Source organism: Theropithecus gelada, chromosome 7a (assembly GCF_003255815.1).
Source record: "Theropithecus gelada isolate Dixy chromosome 7a, Tgel_1.0, whole genome shotgun sequence".
In the NCBI taxonomy this organism is placed as follows: Eukaryota; Metazoa; Chordata; class Mammalia; order Primates; family Cercopithecidae; genus Theropithecus; species Theropithecus gelada.
This window is the reverse complement of record NC_037674.1, coordinates 41,381,939-41,400,464: the sequence shown is the minus strand read 5'-3', so window position 1 is coordinate 41,400,464 and position 18,526 is coordinate 41,381,939. Positions and strand designations below refer to the sequence as shown.

General features: G+C 46.9%; 1 protein-coding gene across 1 annotated transcript in view; it reads left to right on the top strand.

The window, feature by feature from the left end:
* MEGF11 (multiple EGF like domains 11) overlaps positions 1-17,888 on the top strand; it is a 379,169-nt gene extending 361,281 nt beyond the window's left edge. The window contains exons 20-23 of the mRNA XM_025390189.1: positions 1,428-1,664; positions 9,168-9,224; positions 16,211-16,417; positions 17,102-17,888. Coding sequence (XP_025245974.1) covers positions 1,428-1,664; positions 9,168-9,224; positions 16,211-16,417; positions 17,102-17,262 — 662 coding nt within the window. The 3' untranslated portion in view covers positions 17,263-17,888. The remainder of the gene's footprint in view (positions 1-1,427; positions 1,665-9,167; positions 9,225-16,210; positions 16,418-17,101) is intronic.
* Positions 17,889-18,526: the final 638 nt, after the last annotated feature.

The window sequence follows — 18,526 nt, the reverse complement described above, 5'->3', positions numbered from 1 at the left end:
AACTGGAACAGCTGGATTTGATGACACCTGCCTTTATTCACATTTGTGAGGACAGCAGGAATAGGGTGGGCTGCCGAGGCTCCAAGAGCTGGAGAGGCATAGGGAGCAGGCAGTCTCTCAGTCACAGCCTCCCCAGGCTTGCCCTTGGCAAGTTTCCCATGAGCCAAGCAAGGGTAGCCACAAGCTAGTACTATGGAAAGGTCACCAGACCAAGTTAGAATATCTGCCAAGTTCTAGTTCTGCCTTACCTGCTAGGTGTCCTTGGGTAGGTTATTTGATTTTGCTAGGCCTGTTACTCCACGTGCAAAGTGGGAAGAGTAGATTAATCGTCTTCCCCCATAACACAAGGTTACTCTGAAGGCTGAGGAGCCCAAAGGGGCTCAACCTGGGCTCTAGCCCTACAGTCGGACAACACCTCATAGGGCCTAAAGGGGATGGAGTCCCAAGGTCAGGCTGTGAGAATCAAGTTGAGACAGTATGAGTAAAGGACTCAGCATGGTGCCTGGCCCATAAGTGAACACTCCAATAAATGCTGGCTTTGTTATATAATGTGCTACAAACATGTTGGTTCTACATGGGGGATGAAAATGGACTCTCAATTATCCACATTACAGAGAAGGAGCCAAAAGACAGATTTCCGTTGCATTCTGAGGATAAATCACTGAGAACGATAATGCAGCACATTTACCTCCCTAGTGATGTTGGCCAGCTCAGTTCAGCCAGCAGCCAACAGTCAAGAAGTCCAGACACTGCGGGCCTGGCAGGACAGCCCCCTAGACTAAGCATCAGCATGGAAGGCAGGGGCAGCCCTCACATACATCACCAAGAGGGGTCCTGCGGGTAGTAAACCTGGAAATAATAGCACAGTACTTAGAGCTTTCCTTGCCAGTCTATCACTTGGTGCTCACAATGACTGGGGAGGGTGGGGCTATTGTCCCCGTGTTACAAACGAGCAAACCAGGGACTCTGAGCCACACAATTAGGAAGCAGGGAGAGGAGCTGTGTTCAATTTCTCCTGACTCCACCAATTACAGGTTATGTAATCTTGGGCACATTACCTAACCTTTGGTAAAACTGGTTTTTTCATCTGTGAAAGGAAAATACTAATCCCTCCATAGGGCTGCTGAAGAGTAAATGAATTAGTATCTGTTAACTCATTTTTGGAACACAGTAAAATAATAAATATTTGTTATTGTTTCACATCCACAGTCACAACTGCTCCTTGTCATGACCCTGGGACTCCCACCCCTTTAGGGACGAAGGCACAGTGAGGGCTGGGGGTAGTCACGTAGAGACTGAGGAAATCAGGCCAAGGCCAGAACCAGGTCTCCTAACATTAGAGGGGTTACGGGCATCTGAGCCCGGGCCCAGGAGACCTGAAGTGCAAGCAGGCCAGCCCCAGGCTCAGGCCCTCCCTCTGCCCGCAGCTGCCCTCATGATGGAGGAGCTGAATCCCTACACCAAGATCAGCCCAGCACTGGGTGCAGAGCGGCACTCAGTGGGTGCTGTCACAGGCATCATGCTCCTGTTATTCCTCATTGTGGTGCTGCTGGGCCTATTTGCCTGGCATCGGCGGCGGCAGAAAGAGAAGGGCCGAGACCTGGCTCCCCGCGTCTCCTACACACCTGCCATGAGGATGACCAGCACCGACTACTCCCTCTCAGGTAAGGGCCATGCTCCTGTCCTTCCTCCTCTTCCTCTCCACACACACACCCCAGGAATGGTTGTACCTGTAGGGTTGACTGCTGTGGCTGGATGTAGAAGCTCAGTCTCCCCTAGAGTGACAGTGGGGATGGGGAGCAGGAGCCTACCTAGAAAAGGTATCTGGGGTTCCAAGAGGAAATTGTTTCCTGAGTCCCTAGCTCTGAGCAGCTATGGTTGGGAGCCTCCTCCCATTTTCCCAGAGCTTCCCTATCCTTCCCACCAGCTTTCGGCCTCAGGGTCACCCACACTAACCAGTCACTTTCCTAAGCTCTCCAGGGGACCGTCTCCCCAACCTGATGCCTGTACCACCTCAGGTGACTAGACCTTGGAGCCCAGTGCCCAGAGCTTGTCCATTTGTTTCCCTGGTGAAGGCCTCAGGACAACCCTCCTTCCCAGTTCCCAGTTAGAGAGGGCCCTATTAGTACAGTGGAAGGGGACACTACCTGACTTGGGGGAGGTCTGAAAGTTTGAACAATGTCCCTCTGGCAAGTGTGCCAGAGCCCAGTGCATCCACGAATGTGGTTAACAGCTCCAATAGGCATTTTATTTGGGAGTCTGAGTGGGGTCAAGGTGGGGCTGCTGGGCGATATCCTTCCTTTCCCCTGAACCCTGGACTGCTGCCTTGGAAATAAGAAAGGTTTTCTGCTTCATATTTGGCTAAAAAGTAGAGGCCAAAATGCTCTGAAATTGCCCTATAGTCATGGACCATGCGAGGCTGGGCCCGTCTGGGTGGGCACAAGGTGACAGCTCTCTCCAGGTGGCTCCATGGCGCATGGCTCATGGCTCATCTGCAGCCTCCTGGACCTTGTGCTTAGAAAACCCAAATCACTTCAGCCCATTCCTGCTAAGTATTGCCTTCTGTATGTCCAGCTTCATGCTAGGCACTGCAGGGTAGACAGAGGCAGGCCAGTGCACACCATGCCTTCAAGGAGCTCCTGGTCTACATGCCACACTACAGCCAAAGCAGACATCCCCCACACGGGAGATTTGGGGATTTTCTTCTATGACTATACTGAGAAGGTTGGCTAGGGTTTCCTATGCCATTCCTCTGGTATTCCCCGGCCCTATGGAGAGGTTCTGGAATCCTTAGGAGGGAAGAACGGAGTCAAGAGGAGTGAGGTTCTCTTTATGATCTCATTGCCAGGATGTGACCCTAGAAGGAAGCAGGAGTCCAGCCCTAAATAGGGACTCAGAAACATGTAAAGCTATCAAAGCCAACATGCCCCATCCAGGCTCCAGTTGATGGTGCCCCGCCCTGGCACTGGCGAGCCTATCCTGCATTCTGCCATGCTGCAGGGAGGACCAGCATAAGGGAAGAAGCAAATCAGGCTCTCCAGATTTCGGTAGGGGTAGTGGATGCCAGGAAGCTTGGGGGATGGGGTACTTGGCTGTTTGTCTTTGCAGGGCTCTCTCAAGGCTCCCAGCCCAAGCATTAGTACTGGGGGTATCTCATACCAGGGGCAGGGGTATGATGGTATGTGGCACCTTGTTCTCTTCCCAGATTTGTCTCAAAGTAGCAGACATGCCCACTGCTTTTCCAATTCCAGCTACCACGCACTGGCATGTGGGGGGCCTGCCACCAGCCAGGCCAGCACTCTGGACAGGAACAGCCCCACCAAGGTACCGGGCCCCTGATTCCCCAGCCCCCACTCACTGCCCTCTCATTTAACCCTCACCTCTGCCCAGGAAGGAACTGCATCCCCCACATGGAGGGTCCATGTAGAACTGACCACCAATACATTAAAAGCAACCCTGTGATCCATGGTACATGTAAACACTCTGTGAAGCATGTAATGGAGCCAGCATGTTATGTGGAGCCAAGTGCTGTGTAACCAACCCACAGCATCACTCACTATAACATGTACCCCTGCACCCTGTAACCAACTGGTACCAAGTCATGTAATTACGTATTAGCTTTATCACCTATAATCATGTAGACACTTTTGCCACATGTCAGCATGTAATCAAAACACCAGACCACCTTGTAGGCCAGGCGTGGTGGCTCACGCCTGTATTCCCAGCTACTTGGGAGGCTGAGGCAGGAGGATTGCTTGAACCCAGGAGGTGGAGGCTGCTGTGAGCTGAGATCGTGCCATTGCACTCCAGCCTGACGACAGAGCAAGACTCCATCTCAAAAAAAAAAAAAAAAGAAAAAAACTAGACCACCTATCACAAATCACTGCAGTATGCTACCAACACAATGTGTGCAACTGACATATTATAGAGTAACTACTGTTATTCAGATAACTACCTAACAATAGGTTATCTGAAACATAACCATGTCATCAGTACCCACTCATAACCATTTGTTGCAATCTCAATCAACACAAGGGATGTGGAACCCAAACTTCAGCCACAGCCAGTGTTCTGTGGACAGTGAGTTCTGTAGGTCTTCATGGCAGGTGTGCACCCTTCTGGACAGGACCTTCCCTGACAGCTTCCAGCATAACCCTGGCTGTTGGCAAGATGTCCTCTTATACTCACAGGCCCTTGGGCAAGGATGTCTCCGCACCTATGTGTAGATAATACATATGAGAGCTCCCTTAATGTGCCCAGACTCACACCAGGCAGAGCGGGAAACAAGAAGTGAGGATGAACAGTCCCCGAGGACAGGTCTGAGAGGCTCATGCTGCATACCTCTGGATACCCACCTGTGCCCATGCCCACAGACACAGAACAGTGGGGAGCAGGGCCATGGTGGGAGTGGGAATTTCAGGATTCCTAGCTTCCCATAATACCCATTCAGGCACAAAAGCATGGCTTTCACTGTCCAGGGCTATGCCCTAGAGATCTACGAGTCCTTTCTTCCCTGTCCCGTGGAGAATGACCATCGGCCTACAGACCTGGTCCAGCAACAGTAACACAGATATACAGCCTCAAGGGCAACCACTATCAAGCCAACACCCCAAGACCACTCTCAGCCTCCACCCTCTTTTGGTAAGGGGCTGGAATTACTGCAGAGTAGCCAACTTGGTGACCCTCTGGGTCACCTCAACCCAGGGGCCCAGAGTGGCTCTATGTGGTTAAGGACCCCTCAGTCTAACAGATAGGGCATCTGCAGCAGAGGCAGGCAGCTGTGATGACATGGAAAGGACATGGCACTGGGAGCTGAGACCTGAGTTCCAGACACAGCTTTGTCACTGACTCCTTGTGTGTTCACAAGCAAAGCACACAAGTCAGGACTCAGGTTGCCATCTGTAAAATGAGGATAACCATCCTTGCCTCATATGAAGGGCAGCTGTGAAAATGCAGAGAAAGGAAAGACGACAACATAAACCTCAAGATACTCTATTCTGAAGCTTTCCTTTGGTCACAGGAAAAGGAAAATCTCACATTCAGCCCTAATCAAGATCAGGTGGCAGAGGTAACAGTGACATTGCAGGCAACCTCAAGACTTCCCTCTGTGCTGGAGATGGCCTCATGTTGCAGCTGAGACATCACCAGAGGCCCCTCTCCTAAAGCTAAGCCCCACCCCCCAGCTAATCTGCTTCCTCTATCAGGGCCAGCTTGGCTCAAGCTACCCCAGGAGGGCTGGGAACCCTACAACTTCAGCCCAACACCTGGGGTGGGGTATGTTCTGTTCCCACTGGCATCAACCACACCATGGTGGCCTGTCATGGAACACCTAGCTCACCCTTTCTTTCAATGGCCTAGGACCCAGGTGGGTCAGGATTATCACAGGGTACGTGCACTGAAGCTACGCAAAGTGAAGACTGGGGAGGGGTACCTGGGGCACTATATATTAACTGGCTCTCCTACTCTCCAAACAGCTCAGTAACAAGTCCCTTGACAGAGACACAGCAGGCTGGACCCCCTACAGCTATGTGAACGTGTTAGGTCAGTAGTGGTTTGAGTCTGGTCCCCACCATCATGTCCCACCCTATTCTTCTTCCATATTGAGAGGGACCCAGCTTGAAGGGAAAGGGTTATGAGTCCTGAACATGGTTTCCCCCAGGGAGAAATTCTGGCTCTCACAAGCAGATGAAGCCCTAGAATCCCTTTCCATTACTATATTAGGGCTAAGTCCCTGCTATGACCCAGGGACCAGGGAGAAAACCAGGGCCAGGTTTTTCACAAGGGAGAAAACCAGGGCCAGGATGTAGGGAATCTAGATGGAAGCAAAAGACACTCACCATCTGGATAGGAACCTCTGCCTGACCCAGGCCCTACCAAGGCACTCCTTTCAAGGGCTTCTTTCCCCTGCCTCCTCCCTGGTGGAGGAGCACTAATTCCTGCAGAGGGAGGGAGGAAGGAACGGAGGGAGGGAGGGAGAGGGGAAACAAGGCAGATGATCTTGGCTCTAACAGAGCCCCTGGCCCCAGCCCCTCTGGATGCTATACACAGAGGCCCCCAAGTCCTCCCAGCCTGCCTCACCCTGACCCTGGCCCATTTGTGTACTTTCTACCCTCTTCCCTGCCATACCAGGGCCCTGGGAATAATGGCTCCTCCCTGTCATTCCTCTCACTAGACTCCCATTTCCAGATCAGTGCCCTGGAGGCCAGGTATCCGCCCGAGGACTTCTACATTGAACTTAGACACCTCAGCCACCCCGCTGAGCCACACTCACCAGGTCAGACCCCAGCCCTACCCTCCACCCCCTCATGCCAGACCAGACCCAGCACCTGCCCTAATCCCCATCCCTGCACCTTGACCTCCACCCCATGGTCCCAGAACTCTCCCTTTTAAGCCCTCTTCCCTCCTAACATGTCTACCAGCTCAATCCCCTATCTAAAGATGGAAACCTGTCTGGATCTTCCCCATCACCCATTCTGTTCCCACAGTGAATGGTGGATGTGGACAAACGGGCTACTTAGGGTGGAGAAGATACAACAAAACTGCCCTCCCTACAGGCCACAAAATACAACCCAACATCATTCAAAAATGACTTGGGGATGGTGACATCTTTGGGGTTCTTTGGGCCCTGTTGGAGTGGATAACAGGGAGTTAGCTCTCTGGCTAATAAAGTCCAATGTTTCCCAGACTCCAGAAACCCCAGTGGCCCAAGCCAAGCTTTCTCAGATCACAGGGTAGGGTTGTCAAACAGGGATCTGCAGAGGCTGGGGCAGGATGTATCAACCAACATCATCTGTACTCATGTACTGAGTACAGCCTGGGCTGAAACCTGGTGGCTTGGGAGAGACACACACAAGAGACTTGGAAAGTTAGCTCTGAGATGGGAACATGTGGGTAGGAGTTACATAAGGTATCATAGGAATAAGCGCAATGAATGAACAGAGAATGTGGCCTCCCTACAAAGTGGCTCCTCTGGGGCACACTGGGGCAGGGCCTTGGCACACTAGACAACTCTAGGCCTGACCTCAGGCTCTAGGTGGCTTCTAGAACTCTAAGGAAACTGAGCTGCTCTACCAACCCCTGCAGGTCCCTGGGTCCAGTAACACGAGGAAGGGTGAAAGTTCTGAATTCATCTGCCCACTGAGCAGGCATGGGATGCATGGACCCTGGGCCTATACTCAGGAGGCTGTATTCTTAGCTGTGGGTCCCCTGGATAGTATCCAGGGCATTTAATAACCCCACTAACTATAATCTCTCCCACTCCCCCAACATATACACCCACACAGCCCCACCACCACCACCCTGTATCTCTTTCCACAAGGGAGCATCCTCTGAGCCAGGCCAGATTTCTCCCTGCTTTACAGATCTCACTCTTCAACTAGTGTAACCAGAGCACCATGCGCTGGCATTTGTCTTACACCCAGGCAGGCTGGTGTCCAATGCGAGAGAATACTTGGAGAGATGTGGGCTGTAACTGTAACTCAGCTTCTCACTTGCCAGTGTGGTTTTGGACAAGTCACTGCTGCTCTTTGGGCCTGTTCCCTGTTTTGTAAAAAGGAAAAGTTAATGCCCTAGCCACCTTCCCTCAGGGAGGGCAAAGGAAGTCCTTTGTATAAAGTATAAAGTGCTGAACTAATGCCAGCATATAGGCAGTTGCAGTCATGATTCTGAAGGACACAGGTACCTATACAACTTTCAGAAAAAATTTGAGGCCGGGTGAGGTGGCTCACACCTGTAATCCCAGCACTTTGGGAGGCTGAGGTAGGCAGATCACGTGAGGTCAGAAGTTCAAGACCAGCCTGGCCAACATGGTGAAACCCCATCTGTTAAAAATACAAAAAAATTAGCTGGGAGTGGTGGCACATGCCTGTAGTCCCAGCTACTCGGGAGGCTGAGACAGGAGAATCCACTGAACCTGGAAGGTGGAGGTTGCAGTGAGCGGAGATTGCGCCACTGTACTCCAGCCTGGGTGACAGAGCGAGACCCCGTCTCAGAAAAGAAAAATAGCAAACTTGAAAGAAAAACTTAGGCCTGGTTCTGCTGTATCCCTCAGTAATGTGTGGAAGGTAGGCAGATGGGAGTAGACTCTTTCAAATTCAACACGGGAACTCTATGTAGAGGAGCTATAGGGAGGCATCTAAATAGCAACAGGATGGTCTTCAGTGTGAGAAACTGGGAAGAGTCATGGAATGTCAAACTGTGTTTTAGTAAGTACTTGCTGCAGGCCTCGCTTGGTACTGTGTCCTCGGTTCAAAGCTGGAAGAAAAAATTGCTCTTTGAGCCAGTCATTACTGTCCTAACCTAGAAATGCCAAACAATTTCTTTTCTGGGATCACCAGTAGCAAAGAACCCAAGCTTAGTCCCTGAAGCCTCTGGCTGAGGCTCAGGGCCATCATGCGTTGTTGGAGCTTAGAAAAAAAAACTGACAGCCAAAAGGTAGAAAGGAATCCTTGGAGCTGAAAACACTGGTAATACTTTCCAAAAACAACTCTACATTATGTGCAAATGGTCCACCCCAAAAAATGAGTAACTAAGAGAACTGGCTATGGGAGGGAATGTCTGCACATCCTACAAAGACGACTAATCAAGAACCTCAGCCACCTGTCTCCCTCTTTCTCTCTGGCTCCCCTCAGATAAGCCTTGGATCCAGGAGAGGACAGACAGGACCAGAGCTGAGAGGTGATAAATATTATCTTCAAACCCAAGCCAAATTCCAACAGAACTGTGATTTGTAATGTCTTACAACTTTCCCTCAAGCTAAGAACTGGTTCTGCTTCATTCCTTATCCTATACCCTTGGAGCCTGGAGTTTCACCTGCAGGGAATGCACGTGGCATCAGAACGGCCTTTTATTACTTTCTGAAAGACATTCCCCTAGGGTGAAGGTTAAAGGGAAGGAGTGCTGAATATGCCAGGGGTCGCTGTAGTTCACCTTAATGCTTATGAGCCTTTTAAGAATTCCTATAATCAAAACAATTTCAGGTGGATTAAACCCAGAATCATTTATCAAAATAATTTCAGGTAGATTAAACCCAGAATCATTTTCTAGCAATAAACAACTATTTTCTGGGTAGGGGAGAAAGTGGGGAAAAGCAAGAAAAAAGAACAAACACAAGCAGTCTAAGTAAACCTCACCCCCATATTTTCTTGCCTTACGTTATTTTTACACAGGTGCTTGTGGAATGGATAGACGTCAGAACACATACATTATGGACAAAGGCTTCAAAGGTAGAGTATCCAATCCCGATGTCTTATTACAGAGGGCTTAGCAAGATAAAGAGTGCAGATCTGAAATGGCCAGGAATTCCAATTGAGAGAAACTGCGTGTGTCTGCCCCCACAAAAGGTCAAAAGACCACAGGGCCTGGGGCTGCTGGGTAGCTGTGCCCAGGAGGAGCAATCATAATAATAATGGAATTCATCTTTCGATTTCAGTTGCACCTGCTTAGCAAATGCTTGTGGGTTTTTTATAGATGCCAACTAAATGTCTTCGGAAATGTAAAGCGTCATTATCCAACCAATTAGTACGAGTTAAATTGATTATAAAATCTGAAATAAAGTTGATCTACCTGCCCCAGAGGCCTCCTGTCGTTGCACTAGCAAGGAATGCCACCCTGCACCTGCTGGCTTTCTGGGGGCACAAGGAATGAAAATGATATGCAGTGTTAATATTGTATGGCACTCCAACCTCAAGAGATCTCTGCCTCCAAGAGCAGAGAAGCCAAGACAAATCCCTAACACATGGGAACTGCAAATTGGATCATCCCTCTAGGAAGTCTACAGGTGAAGCCAAAGATGAAAGGTCAGGTCCTGCCCTAGGTTTAAATGCCAGAATGTGTGAAATAGGGGGCTTTGGAACTCTGTTACTTGACACTCTGTTGCTTATTAACTGTGACCTTAGACTGTGAGCTCTCCAAGGCTGTTTCCTCATCTGCAAAGTTGGGATAATTTTGCCTGTCCTATTGTCTAATGCCTGTCCCATTGTCTAACAAGGTTATCATGAGTAACCAATAAAATCACAGATGGGAAGTGTTTTTGCATACTGTAAAGGTGGTACTAATGTAATGGGGCTATTCTTTTGTCTCGGAGGTCTATTTAAAACAGCTTAAGGCCAGGCACAGTGGCTCACACCTGTGATCTCAGCACTTTGAGAGGTTGAGGTGGGCAGATCACTTGAGGTCAGAAGTTCAAGACCAGCCTGGCTAACATGGCAAAACCCTGTCTCTACTAAACATACAAAAATTAGTTGGGCATGGTAGCATACACCTGTAATCCCAGCTACTTGGGAGGCTGAGGCACAAGAATTGCTTGAACCCGGGAGGCAAAGGTTGCAGTGAACCAAGATCACGCCACTGCACTCCAGCCTAGGCGACAGAGCAAGACTCTGTCTCAAAAAAAAAAAAAAGAGCTTAAGCCAAACTGAGATACGACAGCAAAGGTCCCAATGCATATCCTAAATCTAACAGTGTACCAGAATCACCTGGAAAGCTTGTTAAAAATACAGATGTTCACGCCCCATCTCCTCAAAAAACTGATGCAGATCTAGAGTGGGGCCCTGGAATCTGCATGTATGAAGAGCACCCTCAGGGTATCCTTATGCAGCTTATTCCCCAAACACTGGTCTAGACTGACCCAGATGTCCCTGATTACTGTTCTAGTCTTTCGGACCTAGCTTTACATACACCAAGACACAACCATTCCCTAACCAAGAACAGCTAGTCGTCTATAGTCCTTTTGGGGAAATGGTTATTAGATGTGGGGTGAGCTCAGGGTAGGGGGTGGTGGTGAGTACTGCGTTCTGAACAAGAGGCTGAGTCACTATCAGCCTTTGTTAGGATATGCACAGCCCAAGAGAACTGTCTGAGGACAAAAGGTCATCCCCAGTCTCCCAGCCAGCCAACAGACATTCCCTTGGAAGCATTATTTTGGCAATTTTCTGTGTGTTTTGACTTAAATCATCCAAATGAAGAACAGTAGGTAAGGCCGAAAACAAAGAACAGTTCTACTATTTCATGACTATGACCTGGCACCTCAGTTTCTTTCTCTAAAAGGTATGGGGATTGGGCAGAAAGATCTCTAAGGGCCTTTCTAGCTCAAGACCACGCATGAATCAAGCGTGAATAAACTCAGGCCCAGAAACTCCAATAACTGAACACACAACTTTCCTATGCACTGTGTTGTCCTGTACATTGTGATTAGGGTGGTTACTTTCAAATTCGCATATACAACAAAGCTCAAAGCTTAACATGTAAAAAAAGACACATGTAAAACAAAGCTCAGGAAAGCAGTGTCTCTGCCTCAGCATACATTTCATTCCTATTTCGTAGAATCACATATCTGACCTCTGAGTGCAGGGGAGGGCTCAGCAGGCAGCCAGCCAGATTTTATTTTACCACTCTGGCTACAATCATCCTTTAAAGAGAAAAGAGAGCTATGTAAGCAAATGTACCAGCAGGTGTTGGGGACCAACACATCAGAATAAGAACTGAAAAAAAGGAAAATACAATGTCACAGTTCAGAACTTTACAGCAATACTTACCAAAACATGGAATAAATCCCACTAATTGGCTAACGCCCCCCAAATAAACATTTAATAAGCTAGTCTGTAGCACAAATGAAACTAGTTCCTGAAACTACTGGGGCAAACCAAATCAGAACTACTAAGAATTAAGAGCCTCAGTGTTCTCTGAACTCAGTGGGGGAAAAAGCCCTAGCCTAGGAGTTAAGGAATATGGGTTGTAGTCCTAGTTCTTGCTGTGTGGTGCTGACTAGGTCACAGCACTGTTTTCTGGGTCTTGGTTTCTTCCACTATAAAACAATGGGGTTGTACTAGCAGCATCTCTAAGGCCCTTTCAATCTCTGACATTCTAGAAGTCTTAGGTAGCCGGACACAGTGGCTCACGCCTGTAATCCCAGCACTTTGGGAGGCCGAGGTGGAAGGATCACGAGGTCAGGAGATCGAGACCATCCTGGTTAACATAGTGAAACCCCGTCTCTACTAAAAATACAAAAAATTAGCCGGGCGTGGTGGCAGGCGCCTGTAGTCTCAGCTACTCAGGAGGCTGAGGCAGGAGAGTGGCGTGAACCCAGGAGGCAGAGCTTGCAGTGAGCAGATTGAGCCACTGCACTCCAGCCTGGGCAACAGAGCGAGACTGAGACTCCGTCTCAAAAAATAAATAAAATAAATAAAATAAAATAAAAGCCTTAGTCAATGCCTGCCCTTTCCCTTGTTACTTACTGAAGAACTCCACTCACTGTCATCCTGGAGGTTCAGTGAGACCACTTACACTGCTCAACACCCTTCTATTTCCCCTTCTCCCCCCAGCACAATGATTCTGCAACAAACTGCCTGGTGTTCAATTGTCAGCCATTTCAAACTGCTAAAGAAGAAATCCTCCCAGCTATTCTCCATCGCCTTTATGATGTTGCAATCCTTGAGCCCACTGTTGCTGCCACTTCCCCCCCCCCCCCCCCCCCCCCCCCCGTGTGCTCCTTGCCATCTAACTTCCAAGTTTCTCTTTGCATAAACTTGGGGCTTAGGTAATTAGGAGCCCAATGACATCCAGAAGATTATTTTTAAAGCCAGTGTTCTGACCCAAAGACCTCCTCCCTCCTATCTCTCTATCAAGAGAAAGATGCTAATTTATGGCCCAGGAAGAGAAGAAGCAGTGTGGCCTTCTATTAATAGTAGCAAGCCAAGAAGCAAGAGATGGATATTCAATGCCTGGGTTTTTCCCTAACAGTTAAGTTGAGCCTTGGTGGAGGTTAGCATGCCCCTTAAGCCAAGGTGGGCTCAGATCCCACACACAAGGTGGCCCTGGAAAGTTACTGCCTCTCTCTGGATTTGATGCTCCCTTTATAAAATGAAAACATATAGTTCATCTCATAAGCCCCCTCTGTCTCTGATAGTGTATGACTATGTGGGGAGGTAGGAACCAGATGAGAGCAAATGCCAGGGCATTACAGGACCAAGCCACCAATCCTGATGCGAACGACAAGCCTTGGAGGAGTGACTCCCAGAGCTTAGGTAGCCTGGGTTGATGCTTCCTCTTTCTTTGCAAAATGCTCTGAAGGGTTGGGACTGGGGACAGGGGTGGGGCTATAAAAGGATGAGGAAGTATCTAAGAGCAGCTGGTTATTCTTCCACTCACCCTGCCCTCCCCTCTCACAGGCAGGTAGATGACTCAGCTGGAGAACAAAGTGGCTTCCTGAGGTGGAGTTTCCAGCTTGCCCAGCCCTTCCCCATTCTCCAGTCCCAGTAGAGATGGGGTACGGATGAGTCCATAATTCAACACCCTTTTCTCACCACCCAGCCAACACACACTTGCATTGCTCCATCCTCTGCCCCTGTATGGAAGATACTTCTCCCTGAGCTTAGCCCCTCCCCCACGCAAACATCAACTTCTCTTTTATCCATATAGGATCATCCCCTGCTCCAAAGCCAACAATTTATTCCCCAAAACTTTAAAGTAGCCCTCACTTTTCTGGTGAAAATGAGAAGAGGCACTATCAACTGGCTGAGGTTCTTTTAGGCATTGAGCTTCAAAGGCTCTCCTACTGCCCTAACTCAGTCAGTCATGGGATATCCCCAAAAAGCTTAAGAGCTTAGCCTTTTTCTCTCAGCTGGGCTTGGCCCCATAGATCAAAGACATTCCTTGTTAAGGGTAAGGTGGAGCTACTGCAGATACAGTTTGCCTTTAGAGATATGGACAGGAGCACTGGATAACAAGACATGTAGTGAAGGAAAACATCTTGATTGGTATCAAGAGAAGATGGTGTTGAGTCCTGACTAAACTACTTACTAACATTAGGAATTACATTAGCAAATTTTCTGAGCTTCACGTTCCTCATTCTAAATTTGTAACAGTCCTTTCTGCCCAGCCCTATTCACGTTGTAACAAGTTTCAAATGACTTAACTGGAATGAAGACTATAAGTGCTACGTAAAGTGGTTATTCCTTGTGTGTTAGAAAATATGCAGTTGAGGCAGCTGCAATAGCCCTTCTTTAAATACTACTAGTCATCAGCTTCCAAACCAGAAGCTCTGTGCCCTATTGCCTTACTCCTTAGCTGGTGAGTTCAGAGAACCCAAAGTGGGACAGATGGGCCACGCTGGGGTTCTTGGACTTACCACCACTTCCTTGTACTAAAAAACTAAACACCCACTAAAAGGCAAATTTATGTGGCTTGGGCAGGTCACAGTCAAGGGCCCACAGCCCCTTTTCCCCATGTGAGCCTCAACCAGCATCTAGGCCTATCTAGCCTCCCTTTAGGCCATGCTGGTGCTGGCTGAGATCCATCAGTGTCTTGCAAGGATATTTTCTCCTTCTCTCTAGAGTCATATGCTAAAGAGGCCACAATCTTAAGACATGACTAAAGCCAACATCCCTCTCAACTTCTGGGCTAAATTGTGATGGAAAGTGCTCTGAGCCTAGTTCCACAGAGTTTGCTCTGCTACTGATAAGTAGTGTGATCCTGAGGAAGTCAATTCCCACTCTAAATCTCATAAGCAATGACTTCCTCATAAGCAATAAGAGGAGGAGGAGAGAGATAATTATTGCTCTACCTATACCACAGAGTGTTGTAAACACTTAAAGGAACTAATGGGTGAACATATTTTTGTACAAGATTGAGGAAATACTACCTGCTGAAACAAACATCAACAGAATGGACATCTACTTTAACAGAAAAGTAAATCCTCTTCCAACCAGTTGCCTTCTATGGGAAATAAGACTACTTGTGGTGGCATACATCTAGCTACTTTGTACATATGGAGTGTTCTGGCTTTCAGGGTCCCAAGGTACATCTAAGTCATCCACTGAGTTACATTATCACTTTCACTTTTTACCATTTTCATTACTCTCACAAGTTGGAGACAGACAGCATAAATAAATAGCAACCCAAAATGTAAACTGTGGTAGTTCTAGTGACAGATCATCCAAGAATTTCACCATCTGCTACCTTTCACAGAAATTTAGTGCTGAGATGCCTTTTAGATCACTTCTATCAACTCAAGCAACCCAGTGCTTGTGTCTAGTTCCCTTGTCTAGCACAGCCTCACAGATGAAGGTCAGAGCTGCTATATTAGAGTTTACTGCTCTTTCCAGGCAAATCCTGCCTTGCTTGGGACTATGTGCAGGAGAATGGTATAGAGGCTGAAAGAGGGAATCCCCTTTCCTTCCGTGGCTCCTAGTCACTAAAGAACCTTTCTTCCTCCAGTGAAGCTACAGTACCTCATTTCATATTTGGAAACCAGCCTGCATCCTTTTGTACTCTGAAGTCTTGGGGATGGTACAACTATACAACTGAGAGGTGGCAGGAGAGGAAGCATGAGCTCTAGTATCAGAAAGATGCTGCTGAAATGGGTTTCAGTTAGCATTGACAAGAACAGGATAAGCAACCCAAGAACACGTTATAGGCTTGCTAGAAAACAGGAACTTTCCAAAGGCTAGCTTAAGACTGACGTGCTTTTTACACCTCAATTACACTTCAGTCTACCCTATTCTGATCATGAGCTCCTGGAGGGCAGGGATACTGCTAAGAGTCTGCCACTTATAGGCTGTCAAATTGCTGACATCTGTGCTAAAACATGCACGCCTGCTTCTTCTGAACCTAAGCTTCTCAGTCATCGAAAACAATTCAAGCCAGGTGTGGTGGCACGTAATGATAATACCAGCTACTCAGGAGGCTGAGGCGGAAGAATCACTTAAGCGCAGGAGTTTGAGACCAGCCTAGGCAACATCTCAAAAAAGAAGAATTCACAAGAATATCATCACAGAATGCACAGGCCAAGGAGTCCAAAGGCATGGATTCAAGTCTTGGCACTGACATTTACTAGCTGTGTGACTTTAGCTAAGTCACTTCATATCTCTGAGCCTTCATCTCATAAAATGCAACTATCAGCAATCCTTGCAAGAATTTACAAAAATTAAATAATACATGTCAAAGCATATTATGCATATCTTGAATTCATACCTGACTACTAAAAATAAAAATGTTCCTGTCCTCCAAAAACATAAGTTTCTTTGGAAAAAGAACTCTGCCTACCTGGGAGAGCACTTCTCAACAAATTTAATAAGTAAATCAATCTTGGATTATCCTGGCTTTTCCAGCCCTAGGATCCTGAAGGCACATAAACTCAACTACAGTCTGCTTCTGGTATTAACATGAAGACTTGTATTCTTGTTTGTCCTAAGAACTCTCTCTTGCCTTGCAGATTACATGAAAGAATCCGTGTGCAGTTCTAGTACTTGTTCCTTGAATAGCAGTGAAAACCCTTACGCCACAATTAAGGACCCACCCATCCTCACCTGCAAGCTTCCAGAAAGCAGCTATGTAGAAATGAAGTCGCCTGTGCACATGGGGTCTCCGTACACAGATGTGCCATCCTTGTCGACATCTAATAAAAATATATATGAAGTTGGTAGGTGTCTCAAATAAGTAACTTAGTGAAATCAGGGCAATAATGCAGCATTTGAAGTAAAAGCAAGCCCTCTTCACTCACCCCATCTTGACCACACATCCTTCTTTTGTTGTTTTTTAAGGCATCTCTAAGGTGAACTGTCTTTCCTAGGACTGCCCTCCCTCGCTAATGCAGGAATTATTAAGTTGGTACAAATTATTATATACCAACAAAATTATTAGTTGGTACAGATTATTGTACCAACTCTGCTTTAAAAAACACCAGGACTAATATGAAACAAATACCAGGGGTGGAAAGTGGGTGCGCGCGCGCACACACACACACACATACTTCAACTGATTGTTGATACAAATCTCATTTTAAAAAAGAAAGCAATCAGAGACATTGACAAGTTTCTAAATCACCTTCTGCCTTCTCCCAGTTTATGTCCCTGGGCTCACTGATAAGACTCCTACCTCTAGGATATTTTAAATCCTTTTGTGTTGACGAGAGGCTTGGATTTTGACAGAACATTCACTTAGTTTTCCATCTCCTGAGCAAGCCTGAATCCTAAGCCTCATGTATTTGTCATAGATTTATAAATCCCTAGCTCCTTTCCCCAAGTTAAGCAGCACTCTCTTCCTCTCCAACAAGGCAACCAAAGCTAATCTGTTCTCTGAACTCATTTTTCACTATATTTCTTAGAGCCCACAGTCAGTGTGGTCCAAGAAGGTCGCGGTCATAACTCCAGCTATATCCAGAATCCATACGACCTACCTAGGAACAGCCATATTCCTGGTCATTATGACCTCCTCCCAGTAAGACAGAGCCCTGCCAATGGGCCGTCCCAGGACAAGCAATCTTAAGAGGGATAAGCTTCTCTCTTGCAGCGTGCTCTACTGAATATTCTGACTCTCTGAAAGAAGACAATCCCTTGACTTGAAGTAATGGTACAGACTGGCTCCAGCTGCATGTTAGTTATTACGTTCACCTGGAACTAAAGAAGAGCGTCCAGGTGGGACTGGGATAATCGTTCAAGGAATTGTGTTCTCAAAGGCAAATCCTATCACCCACTCAGCCCCAAATGCCCTGGATATGATTTTTAAAACATTTTAAGATATAACAACTCATCATCAGCTAAATATAGCTGATACATATATATTTATCTGAAACGTGATATTTTAAAAACATGTAGGTTTAACAAACCTTCCTAGGACAAAAAGGAGACTGGGGAGGGAAGAGGATTACTTTAAAGCACCTAAAACGTATATGTACTTTTGGTTGCTGTTATCATCAACATCTGTTTCATTACTGAAGACAATTAGTACATAGACATGAACTGTTCTTAAATAGAACAGTCTTAAAATATCTGTACATATATGTCTGGTCCATCAAATTACAACAGCCAAGATTACAGAATCTAGTATATAGTCTTATGCTGACAACTTCCATTTTAAAAAAACAAGACTTTACTTTCTTCTGCCCCAATAGGTTTAAATACACACACATACACACAGACACACAGACACATAGACACACATACACACACACACACACGTATCCAAAGTGCAGCAACAAGTCTGCAACAAGATTCCTAGGGCAGCTTTATCAAATTTTGCCAATTCAAAGTTTAAGGACATTACAAGTCAGTGCTGGCTATGTCATACCTACTTAGTCCATTCAACACCTGAATCATTCCATGTAAAACAGAGCTCTAAGATGATCCTTTAAGTAAGCAGTCACAGACTGGTTGGGATTAAGTATCCCTAAAGACGGCTAGTTGGCCTCCTCATTTTATTTGGTCAGCATCCCTTGACTCAAAAGAATACTTGCTTCCAAGTAGTTCTTCATAAATCTTGGGATTGATGTAGTATGAAACCTAAAAGTATACAGGAAATTGGACAAATGTGGATATAGGAAATTTACATTGCTTAAAGTACATTACGCTTTTTGATGGAACTAAATGAAATGATCAAAAAAAGAATGAACTGTAACCAGTTGCTGTAACGTGATGTAAAAAGTTACTGTAAACAGCAGGGGATATGAAGTCCTTCCACCTTCTATCTTAAAACTACTACTTACTGAGCTAGCCCAATATGCATTACAATGAGCTAATGCTCCAGATCCCAG